Source organism: Oncorhynchus masou, chromosome 30, assembly GCF_036934945.1.
Source record: "Oncorhynchus masou masou isolate Uvic2021 chromosome 30, UVic_Omas_1.1, whole genome shotgun sequence".
Taxonomy (NCBI): domain Eukaryota; kingdom Metazoa; phylum Chordata; class Actinopteri; order Salmoniformes; family Salmonidae; genus Oncorhynchus; species Oncorhynchus masou.
In genome coordinates, this window is record NC_088241.1 from 70,186,103 (window position 1) to 70,207,679 (window position 21,577).

The 21,577-nt window shown below is 48.2% G+C and overlaps 1 protein-coding gene across 1 annotated transcript in view; it reads left to right on the plus strand.

The window, feature by feature from the left end:
- stau2 (staufen double-stranded RNA binding protein 2) overlaps positions 1-21,577 on the plus strand; it is a 332,589-nt gene that overhangs the window by 158,186 nt on the left and 152,826 nt on the right. The window contains 2 exon segments of the mRNA XM_064949687.1: positions 9,464-9,611; positions 10,233-10,386. Of these exon segments, the coding sequence (XP_064805759.1) occupies positions 9,464-9,611; positions 10,233-10,386 (302 nt within the window).

The window sequence follows — 21,577 nt, forward strand, 5'->3', positions numbered from 1 at the left end:
ATAGGATGATGTGTATAGACAGTAGTTATATAGGATGGTGTGTATAGACAGTAGTTATATAGGATGATGTGTATAGACAGTAGTTATATAGGATGGGGTGTATAGACAGTAGTTATATAGGATGGGGTGTATAGACAGTAGTTATATAGGATGGTGTGTATAGACAGTAGTTATATAGGATGGTGTGTATAGACAGTAGTTATATAGGATGGGGTGTATAGACAGTAGTTATATAGGATGGTGTGTATAGACAGTAGTTATATAGGATAAGTCATGTCTAGATTACAGTATATACATATTAAGTGGTTAAAACAGTATGTAAACATTATTAAAGTGACTAGAGATCAATGACTCTACGTACATAGATCAGCAGTGTCTAAGGTTCTGGGAACTGGGTGGAGGCTGGGAAGTAACAATGTCTGAGGTTCAGGGTACTGGGTGGAGGTACAGGGTGGAGGGGCAGGGTACTGGGTGGAGGTACAGGGTGGAGGGGCAGGGTACTGGGTGGAGGTACAGGGTGGAGGGGCAGGGTACTGGGTGGAGGTACAGGGTGGAGGGGCAGGGTACTGGGTGGAGGCTGGGAAGTAACAGTGTCTAAGGTTCAGGGAACTGGGTGGAGGCTGGTTAGTAACAGTGTCTAAGGTTCAGGGAACTGGGTGGAGGTACAGGGTGGAGGTTCAGGGTACTGGGTGGAGGCTGGTTAGTAACAGTGTCTAAGGTTCAGGGAACTGGGTGGAGGCTGGCTAGTAACAGTGTCTAAGGTTCAGGGAACTGGGTGGAGGCTGGCTAGTAACAGTGTCTAAGGTTCAGGGAACTGGGTGGATGCTGGCTAGTAACAGTGTCTAAGGTTCAGGGAACTGGGTGGAGGTACAGGGTGGAGGTTCAGGGTACTGGGTGGAGGCTGGTTAGTAACAGTGTCTAAGGTTCAGGGAACTGGGTGGAGGCTGGCTAGTAACAGTGTCTAAGGTTCAGGGAACTGGGTGGAGGTACAGGGTGGAGGGGCAGGGAACTGGGTGGAGGCTGGCTAGTAACAGTGTGTAAGGTTCAGGGAACTGGGTGGAGGTACAGGGTGGAGGTTCAGGGTACTGGGTGGAGGCTGGGAAGTAACAGTGTCTAAGGTTCAGGGAACTGGGTGGAGGCTGGGAAGTAACAGTGTCTAAGGTACAGGGAACTGGGTGGAGGTACAGGGTGGAGGTTCAGGGTACTGGGTGGAGGCTGGTTAGTAACAGTGTCTAAGGTTCAGGGAACTGGGTGGAGGCTGGCTAGTAACAGTGTCTAAGGTTCAGGGAACTGGGTGGAGGTACAGGGTGGAGGGGCAGGGAACTGGGTGGAGGCTGGCTAGTAACAGTGTGTAAGGTTCAGGGAACTGGGTGGAGGCTGGCTAGTAACAGTGTCTAAGGTTCAGGGAACTGGGTGGAGGCTGGCTGGTAACAGTGTCTAAGGTTCAGGGAACTGGGTGGAGGCTGGCTAGTAACAGTGTCTAAGGTTCAGGGAACTGGGTGGAGGCTGGCTAGTAACAGTATCTAAGGTTCAGGGAACTGGGTGGAGGTACAGGGTGGAGGTTCAGGGAACTGGGTGGAGGCTGGTTAGTAACAGTGTCTGAGGTTCAGGGAACTGGGTGGAGGCTGGCTAGTAACAGTATCTAAGGTTCAGGGAACTGGGTGGAGGCTGGCTAGTAACAGTGTCTAAGGTTCAGGGAACTGGGTGGAGGCTGGCTAGTAGCAGTGTCTAAGGTTCAGGGAACTGGGTGGAGGTACAGGGTGGAGGGGCAGGGTACAGGGTGGAGGCTGGGCAGTAACAGTGTCTAAGGTTCAAGGAACTGGGTGGAGGCTGGCTAGTAACAGCGTCTAAGGTTCAGGGAACTGGGTGGAGGTACAGGGAACTGGGTGGAGGCTGGCTAGTAACAGTGTCTAAGGTTCAGGGAACTGGGTGGAGGTACAGGGAACTGGGTGGAGGCTGGCTAGTAACAGTGTCTAAGGTTCAGGGAACTGGGTGGAGGCTGGCTGGTAACAGTGTCTAAGGTTCAGGGAACTGGGTGGAGGCTGGCTAGTAACAGTGTCTAAGGTTCAGGGAACTGGGTGGAGGCTGGTTAGTAACAGTGTCTGAGGTTCAGGGAACTGGGTGGAGGTACAGGGAACTGGGTGGAGGCTGGCTAGTAACAGTGTCTAAGGTTCAGGGAACTGGGTGGAGGTACAGGGTGGAGGTTCAGGGTACTGGGTGGAGGCTGGCTAGTAACAGTGTCTAAGGTTCAGGGAACTGGGTGGAGGCTGGCTAGTAACAGTGTCTAAGGTTCAGGGTACTGGGTGGAGGCTGGCTAGTAACAGTGTCTAAGGTTCAGGGAACTGGGTGGAGGCTGGCTAGTAACAGTGTCTGAGGTTCAGGGTACTGGGTGGAGGCTGGCTAGTAACAGTGTCTGAGGTTCAGGGAACTGGGTGGTGGCAGGCTAGTAACAGTGTCTAAGGTTCAGGGTACTGGGTGGTGGTACAGGGTGGAGGTTCAGGGAACTGGGTGGAGGCTGGCTAGTAACAGTGTCTGAGGTTCAGGGAACCTGGGGGAGTGGAGGGGGGGTGCGCGCTGGCCCCGTGTTAACAGGAAGGGGGACGTCAGTCATGCAGTAACCTCACAGCTGTTCCTCCCCACACACACACATCTGCTCTTCTCTTCCTGGCTCGAGTGCTGGCCTTGGCTAGACAATGGTTTATACAGCGACTCACCTCATCCATCCCCAGACAACACACACACACACACACACACACACACACACACACACACACACACACACACACACACACACACACACACACACACACACACACACACACACACACACACACACACACACAACACACACAAGCACATACCACTCCAACTTAAACTCTTAAATCTTTGTTGGATAGTGTGAAGTGCATTCAGACAGTAGAGGCCCAGTGTACGTCTGGATAGCTTCATTCAGACAGTAGAGACCCAGCCTGCGTCTGGATAGCTTCATTCAGACAGTAGAGACCCAGCCTACGTCTGGATAGCTTCATTCAGACAGTAGAGGCCCAGCCTACGTCTGGATAGCTTCATTCAGACAGTAGAGACCCAGCCTACGTCTGGATAGCTTCATCCCATTCAGACAGTGGAGACCCAGCCTACGTCTGGATAGCTTCATCCCATTCAGACAGTAGAGACCCAGCCTACGTCTGGATAGCTTCATTCAGACAGTAGAGACCCAGCCTACGTCTGGATAGCTTCATTCAGACAGTAGAGACCCAGCCTACGTCTGGATAGCTTCATTCAGACAGTAGAGACCCAGCCTACGTCTGGATAGCTTCATTCAGACAGTAGAGACCCAGCCTACGTCTGGATAGCTTCATTCAGACAGTAGAGACCCAGCCTACGTCTGGATAGCTTCATTCAGACAGTAGAGACCCAGCCTACGTCTGGATAGCTTCATTCAGACAGTAGAGACCCAGCCTACGTCTGGATAGCTTCATTCAGACAGTAGAGACCCAGCCACGTCTGGATAGCTTCATTCAGACAGTAGAGACCCAGCCTACGTCTGGATAGCTTCATTCAGACAGTAGAGACCCAGCCTACGTCTGGATAGCTTCATTCAGACAGTAGAGACCCAGCCTACGTCTGGATAGCTTCATTCAGACAGTAGAGACCCAGCCTACGTCTGGATAGCTTCATTCAGACAGTAGAGACCCAGCCTACGTCTGGATAGCTTCATTCAGACAGTAGAGACCCAGCCTACGTCTGGATAGCTTCATTCAGACAGTAGAGACCCGGCCTACATCTGGATAGCTTCATTCAGACAGTAGAGACCCAGCCTACGTCTGGATAGCTTCATTCAGACAGTAGAGACCCGGCCTACGTCTGGATAGCTTCATTCAGACAGTAGAGACCCGGCCTACGTCTGGATAGCTTCATTCAGACAGTAGAGACCCAACCTACGTCTGGATAGCTTCATTCAGACAGTAGAGACCCAGCCTACGTCTGGATAGCTTCATTCAGACAGTAGAGACCCAGCCTACGTCTAGATAGCTTCATTCAGACAGTAGAGACCCGGCCTACGTCTGGATAGCTTCATTCAGACAGTAGAGACCCAGCCTACGTCTGGATAGCTTCATTCAGACAGTAGAGACCCAGCCTACGTCTGGATAGCTTCATTCAGACAGTAGAGACCCAGCCTACGTCTGGATAGCTTCATTCAGACAGTAGAGACCCAGCCTACGTCTGGATAGCTTCATTCAGACAGTAGAGACCCGGCCTACATCTGGATAGCTTCATTCAGACAGTAGAGACCCAGCCTACGTCTGGATAGCTTCATTCAGACAGTAGAGACCCAGCCTACGTCTGATAGCTTCATTCAGACAGTAGAGACCCGGCCTACGTCTGGATAGCTTCATTCAGACAGTAGAGGCCCAGCCTACGTCTGGATAGCTTCATTCAGACAGTAGAGACCCAGCCTACGTCTGGATAGCTTCATTCAGACAGTAGAGACCCAGCCTACGTCTGGATAGCTTCATTCAGACAGTAGAGGCCCAGCCTACGTCTGGATAGCTTCATTCAGACAGTAGAGACCCAGCCTACGTCTGGATAGCTTCATTCAGACAGTAGAGACCCAGCCTATGTCTGGATAGCTTCATTCAGACAGTAGAGACCCAGCCTACGTCTGGATAGCTTCATTCAGACAGTAGAGACCCAGCCTACGTCTGGATAGCTTCATTCAGACAGTAGAGACCCAGCCTACGTCTGGATAGCTTCATTCAGACAGTAGAGACCCAGCCTGTCTTGATAGCTTCATTCAGACAGTAGAGACCCAGCCTACGTCTGGATAGCTTCATTCAGACAGTAGAGACCCAGCCTACGTCTGGATAGCTTCATTCAGACAGTAGAGACCCAGCCTACGTCTGGATAGCTTCATTCAGACAGTAGAGACCCAGCCTACGTCTGGATAGCTTCATTCAGACAGTAGAGACCCAGCCTACGTCTGGATAGCTTCATTCAGACAGTAGAGACCCAGCCTACGTCTGGATAGCTTCATTCAGACAGTAGAGACCCAGCCTACGTCTGGATAGCTTCATTCAGACAGTAGAGACCATTCCTAGTCGCGGACAGTCAGTTCTAGTCAGAGACTAGCTATCTGTAGTCTGTCAGAGACTAGCTGTGTTGTAGCATCTGTAGTCTGTCAGAGATTAACTATCTGTAGTCTGTCAGAGACTAGCTATCTGTAGTCTGTCAGAGATTAGCTATCTATAGTCTGTCAGAGACTAGCTGTGTTGTAGCATCTGTAGTCTGTCAGAGATTAGCTGTGTTGTAGCATCTGTAGTCTGTCAGAGATTACCTATCTGTAGTCTTTCAGAGATTAACTGTCTGTAGACTGTCAGAGATTAGCTATCTGTAGTCTGTCAGAGATTAGCTGTGTTGTAGCATCTGTAGTCTGTCAGAGATTAGCTGTCTGTAGTCTGTCAGAGATTAGCTATCTGTAGTCTTTCAGAGATTAACTGTCTGTAGTCTGTCAGAGATGAGCTATCTGTAGTCTGTCAGAGATTAGCTATCTGTAGTCTGTCAGAGACTATCTGTCTGTAGTCTGTCAGAGATTAGCTGTCTGTAGTCTGTCAGAGACTAACTGGCTGTAGTCTGTCAGAGATTAGCTGTGTTGTAGCATGTGTAGTCTGTCAGAGATTAACTGTCTGTAGTCTGTCAGAGATTAGCTCTGTTGTCATCTGTGTAGAGATTCGCTATGTTGTAGTCTGTGTAGAGATTAGCTGTGTTGTAGCATCTGTAGTCTGTCAGAGATTAACTATCTGTAGTCTGTCAGAGACTAGCTGTGTTGTAGCATCTGTAGTCTGTCAGAGATTAGCTATCTGTAGTCTGTCAGAGACTAGCGTGTTGTAGCATCTGTATTCTGTCAGAGATTAACTATCTGTAGTCTGTCAGAGACTAGCAGTCTGTAGTCTGTCAGAGACTAGATGTGTTGTAGCATCTGTAGTCTGTCAGAGATTAACTATCTGTAGTCTGTCAGAGACTAGCTGTCTGTAGTCTGTCAGAGATTAGTTGTGTTGTAGCATCTGTTGTCTGTCAGAGATTAACTATCTGTAGTCTGTCAGAGACTAACTGTCTGTAGTCTGTCAGAGATTAGCTGTGTTGTAGCATCTGTAGTCTGTCAGAGATTAACTGTCTGTAGTCTGTCAGAGATTAGCTGTGTTGTCGTCTGTGTAGAGATACGCTATGTTGTAGTCTGTGTAGAGATTAGCTGTGTTGTAGCATATGTAGTCTGTCAGAGATTAACTATCTGTAGTCTGTCAGAGACTAGCTGTGTTGTAGCATCTGTAGTCTGTCAGAGATTAACTATCTGTAGTCTGTCAGAGATTAGCTATCTGTAGTTTGTCAGAGACTAGCTGTGTTGTAGCATCTGTAGTCTGTCAGAGATTAACTATCTGTAGTCTGTCAAAGACTAGCAGTCTGTAGTCTGTTGGAGACTAGTTGTGTTGTAGCATCTGTAGTCTGTCAGAGATTAACTATCTGTAGTCTGTCAGAGACTAGCTGTGTTGTAGCATCTGTAGTCTGTCAGAGATTAACTATCTGTAGTCTGTCAGAGACTAGCTGTGTTGTAGCATCTGTAGTATGTCAGATATTAGCTATCTGTAGTCTTTCAGAGATTAACTGTCTGTAGTCTGTCAGAGATTAGCTATCTGTAGTCTGTCAGAGATTAGCTGTGTTGTAGCATCTGTAGTCCATCAGAGATTAACTGTCTGTAGTCTGTCAGAGATTAGCTATCTGTAGTCTTTCAGAGATTAACTGTCTGTAGTCTGTCAGAGACTAGCTGTGTTGTAGCATCTGTAGTCTGTCAGAGATTAACTATCTGTAGTCTGTCAGAGACTAGCAGTCTGTGGTCTGTCAGATTAGCTATCGGTAGTCTGTAAGAGACTAGCTGTGTTGTAGCATCTGTAGTCTGTCAGAGATTAACTATCTGTAGTCTCAGAGATTAACTGTCTGTAGTCTGTCAGAGATTAGCTATCTGTAGTCTGTCAGAGATTAGCTATCTGTAGTCTTTTAGAGATTAACTGTCTGTAGTCTGTCAGAGATGAGCTATCTGTAGTATGTCAGAGATTAACTGTCTGTAGTCTGTCAGAGATGAGCTATCTGTAGTATGTCAGAGATTAGTTGTCTGTAGTCTGTCAGAGACTAGCTGTCTGTAGTCTGTCAGAGATTAGCTGTGTTGTAGCATCTGTAGTCTGTCAGAGATTAGCTGTCTGTAGTCTGTCAGAGATTAGCTGTCTGTAGTCTGTCAGAGACTAACTGGCTGTAGTCTGTCAGAGATTAGCTGTGTTGTAGCATGTGTAGTCTGTCAGAGATTAACTGTCTGTAGTCTGTCAGAGATTAGCTCTGTTGTCATCTGTGTAGAGATTAGCTGTGTTGTAGCATCTGTAGTCTGTCAGAGATTAACTATCTGTAGTCTGTCAGAGACTAGCTGTGTTGTATCATCTGTAGTCTGTCAGAGATTAACTATCTGTAGTCTGTCAGAGACTAGCAGTCTGTAGTCTGTCAGAGACTAGATGTGTTGTAGCATCTGTAGTCTGTCAGAGATTAACTATCTGTAGTCTGTCAGAGACTAGCTGTCTGTAGTCTGTCAGAGATTAGTTGTGTTGTAGCATCTGTTGTCTGTCAGAGATTAACTATCTGTAGTCTGTCAGAGACTAACTGTCTGTAGTCTGTCAGAGATTAGCTGTGTTGTAGCATCTGTAGTCTGTCAGAGATTAACTGTCTGTAGTCTGTCAGAGATTAGCTGTATTGTCGTCTGTGTAGAGATACGCTATGTTGTAGTCTGCGTAGAGATTAGCTGTGTTGTAGCATATGTAGTCTGTCAGAGATTAACTATCTGTAGTCTGTCAGAGACTAGCTGTGTTGTAGCATCTGTAGTCTGTCAGAGATTAACTCTCTGTAGTCTGTCAGAGATTAGCTATCTGTAGTTTGTCAGAGACTAGCTGTGTTGTAGCATCTGTAGTCTGTCAGAGATTAACTATCTGTAGTCTGTCAGAGACTAGCAGTCTGTGGTCTGTCAGAGATTAGCTGTGTTGTAGCATCTGTAGTCTGTCAGAGATTAGCTATCTGTAGTCTCAGAGATTAACTGTCTGTAGTCTGTCAGAGATTAGCTATCGGTAGTCTGTAAGAGACTAGCTGTGTTGTAGCATCTGTAGTCTGTCAGAGATTAACTATCTGTAGTCTGTCAGAGACTAGCTGTCTGTAGTCTGTCAGAGATTAGCTGTGTTGTAGCATCTGTAGTCTGTCAGAGATTAGCTATCTGTAGTCTCAGAGATTAACTGTCTGTAGTCTGTCAGAGATTAGCTATCTGTAGTCTGTCAGAGATTAGCTATCTGTAGTCTTTTAGAGATGAGCTATCTGTAGTATGTCAGAGATTAGTTGTCTGTAGTCTGTCAGAGACTAGCTGTCTGTAGTCTGTCAGAGATTAGCTGTGTTGTAGTCTGTGTATAGATTCGCTGTGTTGTAGTCTGTGTAGAGATCAGCTGTGTTGTAGTCTGTGTAGAGATCAGCGGTGTTGTAGTCTGTGTAGAGATCAGCGGTGTTGTAGTCTGTGTAGAGATCAGCGGTGTTGTAGTCTGTGTAGAGATCAGCGGTGTTGTAGTCTGTGTAGAGATCAGCGGTGTTGTAGTCTGTGTAGAGATCAGCGGTGTTGTAGTCTGTGTAGAGATTCGCTGTGTTGTAGTCTGTGTAGAGTTGTGTCCTACTAAGGAAGGTGAAGGGAGTTGTCTTTCTGTCTCAGATCTCTCTCTGGGTTTTTACCTTCTCTGGTTCTGACTGTCGTGCCACACAGATGATACATGTATATCTTGCTACCAGTCTTTTCTCAATACGATTACAACTGGCAGGCTGTTAACAGTGGTTTTGGTGTGTGTGCGTGTGCTTGCGTACGAGCGTGCTGGACACTGTGTTTCCCTTCACAAGGCCTGTATAGAGCAGGATCTTCCAGACAACATGAATCTGTCCTCAGAGTTGAAACATGAAACTGTCAGAGTTGAAACATGAAACTGTCAGAGTTGAAACATGAAACTGTCAGAGTTGAAACATGAAACTGTCAGAGTTGAAACATGAAACTGTCCTCAGAGTTGAAACATGAAACTGTCAGAGTTGAAACATGAAACTGTCAGAGTTGAAACATGAAACTGTCAGAGTTGAAACATGAAACTGTCCTCAGAGTTGAAACATGAAACTGTCCTCAGAGTTGAAACATGAGACTGTCCTCAGAGGAAGGGCCAACACACATCTACACTCACACACACATAGATGTGTACCCTTTCTCTCACAATCTATCTCTCTCGCTCTCTCATACACACTAACGCCCCTCTTTCTCTCCTCCTCCCATTGTCCCTCCCCTTTCCTCCTCCCTCCCCTTTCCTCCTCCCCTTCCCCTCCTCTTCTCCTTCCTCTTCCTCCTCCTCTCCTCTTCCAGCCCAGAAGGGTCTACTCCACCTCTCCCCGGACGTCTATCAAGAGATGGAGGCGAGCAGGAAACAGGGGGCCCCCGTTAACTACCTAACCCCCAAACTATCTGACCCCCTGGTCGTCCCTCTGTCCCCTGGACACACCCCCTACTACAGGTAGAATCGCCTTTTCATTCACAAGTCTACCAAATAGCAATAAGGAGGGCTGAGCTGGGGTTAGTCCCCATGTGTACCAGATACCTAAACATCTAGAGGAGAACTGAGCTGGGTTAGTTCCCCATGTCTACCAGATACCTAAACATCTAGAGGAGAACTGAGCTGGGTTAGTTCACCATGTCTACCAGATACCTAAACATCTAGAGGAGAACTGAGCTGGGTTAGTTCACCATGTCTACCAGATACCTAAACATCTAGAGGAGAACTGAGCTGGGTTAGTTCACCATGTCTACCAGATACCTAAACATCTAGAGGAGAACTGAGCTGGGTTAGTTCACCATGTCTACCAGATACCTAAACATCTAGAGGAGAACTGAGCTGGGTTAGTTCACCATGTCTACCAGATACCTAAACATCTAGAGGAGAACTGAGCTGGGTTAGTTCCCCATGTCTACCAGATACCTAAACATCTAGAGGAGAACTGAGCTGGGTTAGTTCCCCACTGGCAGAATGTGTAATATCTTTGTGTCTGAACGATATGTTTAAGACACGAGCAATGTATTATTGTTCACTGTGTTTCTGAGATCGTTTTCTACCTGTTAATCCGTTTCTGTTGTAAAGCCCCCCTGCAGTTGCCACGGCAGCCATGGCGAGGGAGCTGTTGATGAACGGGTCAGGAGAGGGGAGGTCTGGGGAGAACATAGGACTGAAGGGGAAGAGCTCTGTCCAGCCCTCACAGCAACTAGAGTACCTGGCTCAAATACAAGGCTTCCAGGTAGGGATGCAGTATGCTTACATTTACATTTAAGTCATTTAGCAGACGCTCTTATCCAGAGCGACTTACAAATTGGTGAATTCACCTTCTGACATCCAGCTTCTAGTGCACGCACGCACACACACACGCACACACACACACACACCTAAACAGTACGTGTACACAAAGACACACACACACCTAAATAATTCATGTACACACACACACACCTACGCTGTATTTGTACACAAACACACACACACACCTAAATGGTACGTACACACACACACACACACACCTAATTAGTATGTATACACAAACACACACACACACAAACACACACACCTAAACCGTTCATGTACACAAACACACACACACACACCTAAATAATACATATACACACACACACACACCTACACTGTACGTGTACACAAACATACACAGACAGTATACACACACATACACAGACAGTACACACACACACACACACACACAGACAGTACACACATACAGTACACACACACATACGGTACACACACACAGACAATATACACACACACAGACAGTACACACACAGACAGTACACACACAGACAGTATACACACACAGACAGTACACACACATACAATATACACACACATACAGTATACACACACATACACAGACAGTACACACACACAGACAGTACACACACACACGCAGACAGTACACACACACAGACAGTACACACACAGACCGTACACACACGTACACAGACAGTACACACACACAGACAGTATACACACACAGACAGTACACACACAGACAGTATACACACAGACAGTACACACTAAGAATGTACACACACATACACAGACAGTACACACACACAGACAGTTTACACACACAGACAGTATACACACACACATACACAGACAGTACACACACACAGACAGTATACACACACAGACAGTACACACACAGACAGTATACACACATATACACAGACAGTATACACACACAGACAGTACACACACACACACACACACACATACACAGACAGTACACATACAAACACACACACAGACAGTACACACACACAGACAGTACACACACACAGACAGTACACACACACACAGACAGTATACACACACAGACAGTACACACACAGAACGTACCGTTTACACACACAGACAGTATACACACATATACACAGACAGTACACTCAGACAGGATGGGAGAGGAGGGTAACCGTGGATGTTTCCTCTTCTCTGTTAGAGATGGTTGGCAGACACTGATACAGTAGTAGACTGACACATGGAAAGTAGAGGGCTGAAGGCCTGGTCCTTATACCGTGTATGTCTATGTTTTCATTCTCATGTGTGTGTGTGTGTGTGTGCCTGTGCCTGTGCCTGTGCCTTAATCTAGGCCCCCAGATTTGCCCTGCATACCACAGCCCTAATCCCAGATAGCAGTGCAACAGAGGCTGTTCATTCTACAGTTTAACTCCACATGCTGTCTACCACCCCACACGCCTGCTTTTGGAAGGCTACTTACATATGATTTCAATCACTGGATGACTGGCTGACTGACTGGCAGACTGGCTGACTGACTGACTGGCTGACTGGCAGACTGGCAGACTGGCTGACTGACTGACTGACTGACTGGCAGACTGGCTGACTGACTGGCAGACTGGCTGACTGACTGACTGGCTGACTGGCAGACTGGCTGACTGACTGACTGGCAGACTGGCTGACTGACTGACTAACTGGCTGACTGGCAGACTGGCTGACTGACTGACTGACTGGCTGACTGACTGGCTGACTGGCCGGCTGGCTGACTGACTGGCTGACTGACTGGCAGACTGGCTGACTGGCTGACTGGCTGACTGACTGACTGGCTGACTAGCTGACCGACTGGCTGACTGACTGGCAGACTGGCTGACTGGCTGACTGGCAGACTGGCTGACTGGCTGACTGGCTGACTGGCAGACTGGCTGACTGACTGACTGACTGACTGGCTGACTGGCTGACTGGCAGACTGGCTGACTGGCTGGCTTGCTGACTGGCCGGCTGACTGACTGACTGACTGACTGGCTGACTGACTGACTGGCTTACTGGCAGACTGGCTGACTGACTGACTGACTGACTGACTGGCTGACTGGCAGACTGACTGACTGGCTGACTGGCTGGCTTGCTGGCTTGCTGACTGGCTGGCTGACTGGCCGGCTGACTGACTGACTGACTGACTGGCAGACTGACTGGCTGACTGACTGGCTGACTGGCTGGCTTGCTGACTGGCTGGCTGACTGGCCGGCTGACTGACTGACTGACTGGCTGGCTGACTGACTGGCTGACTACCTGACCGACTGGCTGACTGGCTGGCTGACTGACTGGCTGGCTGACTGACTGGCTGACTAGCTGACCGACTGGCTGACTGACTGGCTGGCTTGCTGACTGTCCGGCTGGCTGACTGACTGACTGACTGACTGACTGACTGGCTGGATGGCTGACTGACTGACTGGCTGACTGACTGGCTGGCTGACTGACTGACTGGCTGACCGACTGGCTGGCTGACTGACTGGCTGACTGACTGGCTGGCTGACTGACTGGCTGGATGGCTGACTGGCTGACTGGCTGGATGACTGGTCTTCATCACTGTAAAAGATGACCCCCCCAACATGAGACATCTATGTCTTCATCACTGTAAAAGATGACCCCCCCAACATGAGACATCTATGTCTTCATCACTGTAAAAGATGACCCCCCCCCACCATGAAACATCTATGTCTTCATCACTGTAAAAGATGACCCCCCACCATGAGACATCTATGTCTTCATCACTGTAAAAGATGACCCCCCACCATGAGACATCTGTGTCTTCATCACTGTTAAAGATGACCCCCCACCATGAAGCATCTATGTCTTCATCACTGTAAAAGATGACCCCCCACCATGAGACATCTATGTCTTCATCACTGTAAAAGATGGACCCCCCCCCACCATGAGACGTCTGTCTTCATCACTGTAAAAGATGACCCCCCACCATGAGACGTCTATGTCTTCATCACTGTAAAAGATGACCCCCCCCCACCATGAGACATCTATAGTGGGGAGAACAAGTATTTGATACACTGCCGATTTTGCAGGTTTTCCTACTTACAAAGCATGTAGAGGTCTGTAATTTTTATCATAGGTACACTTCAACTGTGAGAGACAGAATCTAGAAAATCACATTGTATGATTTTTAAGTAATTAATTAGCATTTTATTGCATGACATAAGTATTTGATACATCAGAAAAGCAGAACTTAATATTTGGTACAGAAACCTTTGTTGGCAATTACAGAGATCATACGTTTCCTGTAGTTCTTGACCAGGTTTGCACACACTGCAGCAGGGATTTTGGCCCACTCCTCCACACAGACCTTCTCCAGATCCTTCAGGTTTCGGGGCTGTCGCTGGGCAATAAGGACTTTCAGCTCCCTCCAAAGATTTTCTATTGGGTTCAGGTCTGGAGACTGGCTAGGCCACTCCAGGACCTTGAGATGCTTCTTACGGAGCCACTCCTTAGTTGCCCTGGCTGTGTGTTTCGGGTCGTTGTCATGCTGGAAGACCCAGCCACGACCCATCTTCAATGCTCTTACTGAGGGAAGGAGGTTGTTGGCCAAGATCTCGCGATACATGGCCCCATCCATCCTCCCCTCAATATGGTGCAGTCGTCCTGTCCCCTTTGCAGAAAAGCATCCCCAAAGAATGATGTTTCCACCTCCATGCTTCACGGTTGGGATGGTGTTCTTGGGGTTGTACTCATCCTTCTTCTTCCTCCAAAACACGGCGAGTGGAGTTTAGACCAAAAAGCTCTATTTTTGTCTCATCAGACCACATGACCTTCTCCCATTCCTCCTCTGGATCATCCAGATGGTCACTGGGAAACTTCAGACGGGCCTGGACATGCGCTGGCTGGAGCAGGGGGACCTTGCGTGCGCTGCAGGATTTTAATCCATGACGGTGTAGTGTGTTAAAGGTTTTCTTTGAGACTGTGGTCCCAGCTCTCTTCAGGTCATTGACCAGGTCCTGCCGTGTAGTTCAGGGCTGATTCCTCACCTTCCTCATGATCATTGATGCCCCACGAGGTGACATCTTGCATGGAGCCCCAGACGAGGGTGATTGACCATCATCTTGAACTTCTTCCATTCTCTAATAATTGCGCCAACAGTTGTTGCCTTCTCACCAATCTGCTTGCCTATTGTCCTGTAGCCCATCCCAGGTGCAGGTCTACAATTTTATCCCTGATGTCCTTTACACAGCTCTCTGGTCTTGGCCATTGTGGAAAGGTTGGAGTCTGTTTGATTGAGTGTGTGGACCGGTGTCTTTTATACAGGTAACGAGTTCAAACAGGTGCAGTTAATACAGGTAATGAGTGGAGAACAGGAGGGCTTCTTAAAGAAAAACTAACCGGTCTGTGAGAGCTGGAATTCTTACTGGTTGGTAGGTGATCAAATACTTATGTCATGCAATAACATGCACATTAATTACTTAAAAATCATACAAAGTGATTTTCTGGATTTTTGTTTTAGATTCCGTCTCTCACAGTTGAAGTGTACCTATGATAAAAATGACAGACCTCTACATGCTTTGCAAGTAGGAAAACCTGCAAAATCAGCAGTGTATCAAATACTTGTTCTCCCCACTGTACGTCTTCATCAGTGGAAAAGATGAATGGTTGAGATTGATATCATTTAATTATGCTGATTTTGGATGGCGCATGGTAGGGTCTGACCACAAACATGTTTGGAAGGTTCAGTTCAAATCTAAAGGAATGCTGTCAAAAGTGATTGAATTTAAATGTGTGGTTTTTTTTTTACCCGGAAGTGAATGTGGAGCTCCGTCTTAATGCATCACAATGTGCTGGTGTACCTCAGTGACATTAGACACAGCAGATACCAACCTGCTCTGGGCTCCAGACAAAACACTTTGTTATTGTTCTCAGCTCTCTCAGCCTTCCTGTGTGTAACCTGAGACCCGGCCAAGCCCCAACACACACATCAGGTTCTGCTTAGAGAGAGTGGGTGTGTGTGTGTTTGGTTTTACAAGGAAAATTCAGGCAGGGAAAATTAAAGGTTGGGGTTAATGTTAGGTTTAGGGTTAATGTTAGGTTTAGGGTTCAGGTTAGGTTTAGGGTTCAGGTTAGGTTTAGGGTTAATGTTAGGTTTAGGGTTCAGGTTAGGTTTAGGGTTAATGTTAGGTTTAGGGTTCAGGTTAGGTTTAGGGTTCAGGTTAGGTTTAGGGTTCAGGTTAGGTTTAGGGTTAATGTTAGGTTTAGGGTTCAGGTTAGGTTTAGGGTTCAGGTTAGGTTTAGGGTTCAGGTTAGGTTTAGGGTTCAGGTTAGGTTTAGGGTTCAGGTTAGGTTTAGGGTTCAGGTTAGGTTTAGGGTTCAGGTTAGGTTTAGGGTTCAGGTTAGGTTTAGCGTTAAGGTTATGTTTAAGGTTAAGGTTATGTTTAAGGCTAGGGTTAGGGTTAGGTTTAAGGTTAGGGTTATGTTTAAGGCTAGGGTTAGGGTTAGGTTTAAGGTTAGGGTTATGTTTAAGGCTAGGGTTAGGGTTAGGTTTAAGGTTAGGGTTAAGGTTAGGGTTAAGGTTAGGGTTAAGGTTTGTGTTAGGTTTAAGGTTAGGGTTAAGATTAGGTTTAGGGTTCAGGTTAGGTTTAGGGTTCAGGTTAGGTTTAGGGTTAATGTTAGGTTTCAGGTTAGGGTTAAGGTTAGGGTTATGTTTAAGGTTAGGGTTTAGGTTAAGGTTATGTTTAAGGTTAGGGTTTAGGTTAAGGTTAGGGTTTAGGTTAAGGTTATGTTTAAGGTTAGGGTTTAGGTTAAGGTTAGGGTTTAGGTTAAGGTTATGTTTAAGGTTAGGGTTTAGGTTAAGGTTAGGGTTCGTGTTTAGGGAAAACAGGATGTTGAATGGGAATACATTTTTTGATCCCCTCAAGGATAGTAAAACAACATTAGATTGTAACTGAGATGACAGACTGTATGTCTCGTTGAGTGGATGCTTCATATTTTTGACAGTTTGTCAGGGAGATGATATTAGATGTCTACGTGAGGCAGATTGTACATTTACGTTCGGGTTTATTCAATGTAAGGTATATGTTTCCGGCCACAAGTGTTTTAGTGTGCTTCTTTTAGATTTCCTAAAACGTGCATTTGTCTCTTTTTACCATTTAGAACTTGGAAAACCTGATGTGTTCTAGTCAGAATGCCCGGTGTTCTAACTTCATACCACTCAATGACATTTACCTTCTAAACAGAACACACTCAATGACATTTACCACATAAAAACACAACACACTCAATGACATTTACCTTCTAAACAGAACACACTCAATGACATTTACCACATAAAAACACAACACACTCAATGACATTTACCTTCTAAACAGAACACACTCAATGACATTTACCACATAAAAACACAACACACTCAATCGCATTTACCTTCTAAACAGAACACACTCAATCACATTGACCTTCTAGAACACACTCAATGACATTTACCTTCTAGAACACACTCAATGACATTTACCTTCTAAACAGAACACACTCAATCACATTTACCTTCTAGAACACACTCAATGACATTTACCACATAAAAACACAACACACTCAATCGCATTTACCTTCTAAACAGAACACACTCAATGACATTTACCTTCTAAACAGAACACACTCAATGACATTTACCACATAAAAACACAACACACTCAATCGCATTTACCTTCTAAACAGAACACACTCAATCACATTGACCTTCTAGAACACACTCAATGACATTTACCTTCTAGAACACACTCAATGACATTTACCTTCTAAACAGAACACACTCAATCACATTTACCTTCTAGAACACACTCAATGACATTTACCACATAAAAACAGAACACACTCAATCGCATTTACCTTCTAAACAGAACACACTCAATGACATTTACCTTCTAAACAGAACACACTCAATCACATTTACCTTCTAAACAGAACACACTCAATGACATTTACCTTCTAAACAGAACACACTCAATGACATTTACCTTCTAAACAGAACACACTCAATCACATTTACCTTCTAAACAGAACACACTCAATCACATTTACCTTCTAGAACACACTCAATGACATTTACCTTCTAGAACACACTCAATCACATTTACCTTCTAAACAGAACAAACTCAATTACATTTACCTTCTAAACGGAACACACTCAATTACATTTACCTTCTAAACAGAACAAACTCAATCACATTTACCTTCTAAACGGAACACACTCAATCACATTTACCTTCTAAACAGAACAAACTCAATTACATTTACCTTCTAAACAGAACACACTCAATCACATTTACCTTCTAAACAGAACACACTCAATTACATTTACCTTCTAAACAGAACAAACTCAATTACATTTACCTTCTAAACGGAACACACTCAATCACATTTACCTTCGAAACGGAACACACTCAATTACATTTACCTTCTAAACGGAACACACTCAATCACATTTACCTTCGAAACGGAACACACTCAATTACATTTACCTTATAAACGGAACACACTCAATTACATTTACCTTCTAAACGGAACACACTCAATCACATTTACCTTCTAAACGGAACACACTCAATCACATTTACCTTCTAAACAGAACACACTCATGTTATAAACGTTCCGTTTGTGTGGTATTCTAGAATGTGGTCTGTAAATTGTATGATCAAAGCGTTCATAGCTTCCATCTTTCACCTCTGAATGCGCGCACACGCACGCACGCACGCACACACAGACACATATTGGATGCTGACACGAGGCAGTGTGTGTGTGTGTGTGTGTGTGTGTGTGTGTGTGTGCGTGTGCGTGTGTGCTGTTATTTCTGCTGTGTGTATATCTGGTATGGAGGCTATCTGTTATTTATTTCTGCTGTGTGTGTATCTGATATGGTTGGTAACTGTTAGAAGTTGGGCAGGATTCTAGGAATGCTGGAGTAATGCAGAACACATGAAGGACACACACACACACACACACACACACACACATGGAGGACTGCTGATCTACGATACAGACATGTAGCCCTACTCTCTCTCTCTCTCTCTGTCTATTTCTCTGTCTCTCTCTCTCTCTCTCTGTCTATCTCTCTCTCTCTCTCTCTCTGTCTATCTCTCTGTCTCTCTCTCTCTCTGTCTATCTCTCTCTCTCTCTCTGTCTATCTCTCTGTCTCTCTCTCTGTCTCTCTCTGTCTATCTCTCTCTTTCTGTCTGTCTCTCTGTCTCTCTCTCTCTCTGTCGTTCTCTCACTCTCTCTCTCTCTCTCTCTCTCTCTCTGTCTCTCTCTCTCCCTCTCTCTTTCCCTCTCTCTTTCCCCCTCTCTGTCTCTCTCTCTCTCTCCCTCTCTCTTTCCCTCTCTCTTTCCCTCTCTCACACTCTCCCCACCCAAATGTTGCTACTACCGGTATGTCTGTCTTAGATTGAAAGGAAAATGTTATCCAGTGATGTGTGTGACCTTTCCTTGAATCAAATGCTGGTTGTGTAGAAGAAATACCGTATAATTCATCCGCAGGTTTTGTTCTTTCTTGTGTCAAATCAAAGTTTATTGGTCGCGTTCACAGATTTGCAGATGTTATCGCGATACACACATTATCCAGAAAAATATCATAACGAGCAGAGACCGGAATATAAATATACGCCCAACAAAAATATAAACACAACATGTAAAAAAAAAATGTTGGTCCCGTGTTTCATGAGCTGAAATAAAAGATCCCAGACAATTTCCCATACGAACAAAAAGGTTATTTCTCTCAAATGATTTCTCACATCCCTGTCAGTGCGCATTTCTTCTTTGTCAAGATAATCCATCCACCTGACAGGTGTGGCGTACCAAGAAGCTGATTAAACAGCATACTCATTACACAGGTGCACCTTGTGCTGGGGACAGAAAAAGACCACTCTAAAATGTGCAGGTTTGTCACACAATACAATACCATAGATGTCTCAAGTTTTCAGGGAGCGTGCAATTGGCATGCTGACTGCAGGAATGTCCACCAGAGTTGTTGCCAGAGAATTTCATGTTCAGCCCAGAACCTCCACATCCGTCTCCTTTACCTGCGGGATCGTCTGAGTCCAGCCACCATACTTCTGTCATAAAGGCTTTTTTGTGGAGGAAAACATTCTGATTGGCTGTGCCTGGCTCCCCTGTGGCTAGCCTGGCTCCCCATTGGCTGGGCCTGGCTCCCCAGTGGCTGGGCCTAGCTCCCCAGTGGCTGGGCCTGGCTCCCCAGTGGCTGGGCCTGGCTCCCCAGTGGGTTGGCCTGGTTTCCCAGTGGGTGGGCCTGGCTCCCCAGTGGCTGTGCCTGGCTCCCCATTGGCTGGGCCTAGCACCCCAGTGGCTGGGCCTGGCTCCCCTGTGGTTGGGCCTGGCTCCCCATTGGCTGGGCCTAGCTCCCCAGTGGCTGGGCCTGGCTCCCCAGTGGGTTGGCCTGGCTTCCCAGTGGGTGGGCCTGGCTCCCCAGTGGCTGGGCCTGGCTCCCCAGTGGGTTGGCCTGGTTTCCCAGTGGGTGGGCCTGGCTCCCCAGTGGCTGTGCCTGGCTCCCCAGTGTCTGGGTCTGGCTACCTAGTGGGTGGGTCTAGCTCACCAGTGGGTGGACCTGGCTCCCCAGTGGCTGGGTCTAGCTCACCAGTGGGTGGGCCTGGCTCCCCAGTGGGTTGGTCTGGCTTCCCAGTGGGTGGGCCTGGCTCCCCAGTGGGTTGGCCTGGCTTCCCAGTGGGTGGGCCTGGCTCCCCAGTGGCTGTGCCTGGCTCCCCAGTGGCTGGGTCTGGCTACCTAGTGGGTGGGCCTGGCTCCCCAGTGGCTGGGTCTAGCTCACCAGTGGGTGGGCCTGGCTCCCCAGTGGGTTGGCCTGGCTTCCCAGTGGGTGGGCCTGGCTCCCCAGTGGCTGTGCCTGGCTCCCCAGTGGCTGGGTCTGGCTACCTAGTGGGTGGGCCTGGCTCCCCAGTGGGCAGGCCTGGCTCCCCATTGGCTGGGCCTGGCTCCCCAGTGGCTGGGTCTGGCTACCTAGTGGGTGGGCCTGGCTCCCCAGTGGGTTGGTCTGGCTCCCCAGTGGTTGGGTCTTACTCCCCAGTGGCTGGGCCTGGCTCCCCAGTGGCTGGGCCTGGCTCCCCAGTGGGTGGCTTGGCTCCCCAATGGCTGGGCCTGGCTCCCCAGTGGCTGGGTCTGGCTCCCCAGTGGCTGGGTCTGGCTCCCCAGTTGCTGGGCCTGGCTCCCCAATGGCTGGGCCTGGCTCCCCAGTGGCTGGGTCTTACTCCCCAGTGGCTGGGCCTGGCTCCCCAGTGGCTGGGTCTAGCTCACCAGTGGGTGGGCCTGGCTCCCCAGTGGGTGGACCTTGCTCCCTAGTGGGTGGGCCTGGCTCCCCATTGGCTGGGCCTAGCTCCCCAGTGGCTGGGCCTGGCTCCCCAGTGGGTTGGCCTGGTTCCCCAGTGGGTTGGCCTGGCTTCCCAGTGGGTGGGCCTGGCTCCCCAGTGGCTGTGCCTGGCTCCCCAGTGTCTGGGTCTGGCTACCTAGTGGGTGGGTCTAGCTCACCAGTGGGTGGACCTGGCTCACCAGTGGGTGGGCCTGGCTCCCCAGTGGGTGGACCTTGCTCCCCAGTGGGTGGGCCTGGCTCCCCAGAGGCTGGGTCTAGCTCACCAGTGGGTGGGCCTGGCTCCCCAGTGGGTTGGCCTGGCTTCCCAGTGGGTGGGCCTGGCTCCCCAGTGGCTGTGCCTGGCTCCCCAGTGGCTGGGTCTGGCTACCTAGTGGGTGGGCCTGGCTCCCCAGTGGGCAGGCCTGGCTCCCCATTGGCTGGGCCTGGCTCCCCAGTGGCTGGGTCTGGCTACCTAGTGGGTGGGCCTGGCTCCCCAGTGGGTTGGTCTGGCTCCCCAGTGGCTGGGTCTTACTCCCCAGTGGCTGGGCCTGGCTCCCCAGTGGCTGGATCTGGCTACCTAGTGGGTTGGTCTGGCTCCCCAGTGGCTGGGCCTGGCTCCCCAGTGGGTGGCTTGGCTCCCCAATGGCTGGGCCTGGCTCCCCAGTGGCTGGGTCTTACTCCCCAGTGCGTGGGCCTGGCTCCCCAATGGCTGGGTCTGGCTCCCCAGTGGCTGGGTCTGGCTCCCCAGTTGCTGGGCCTGGCTCCCCAATGGCTGGGCCTGGCTCCCCAGTGGCTGGGTCTT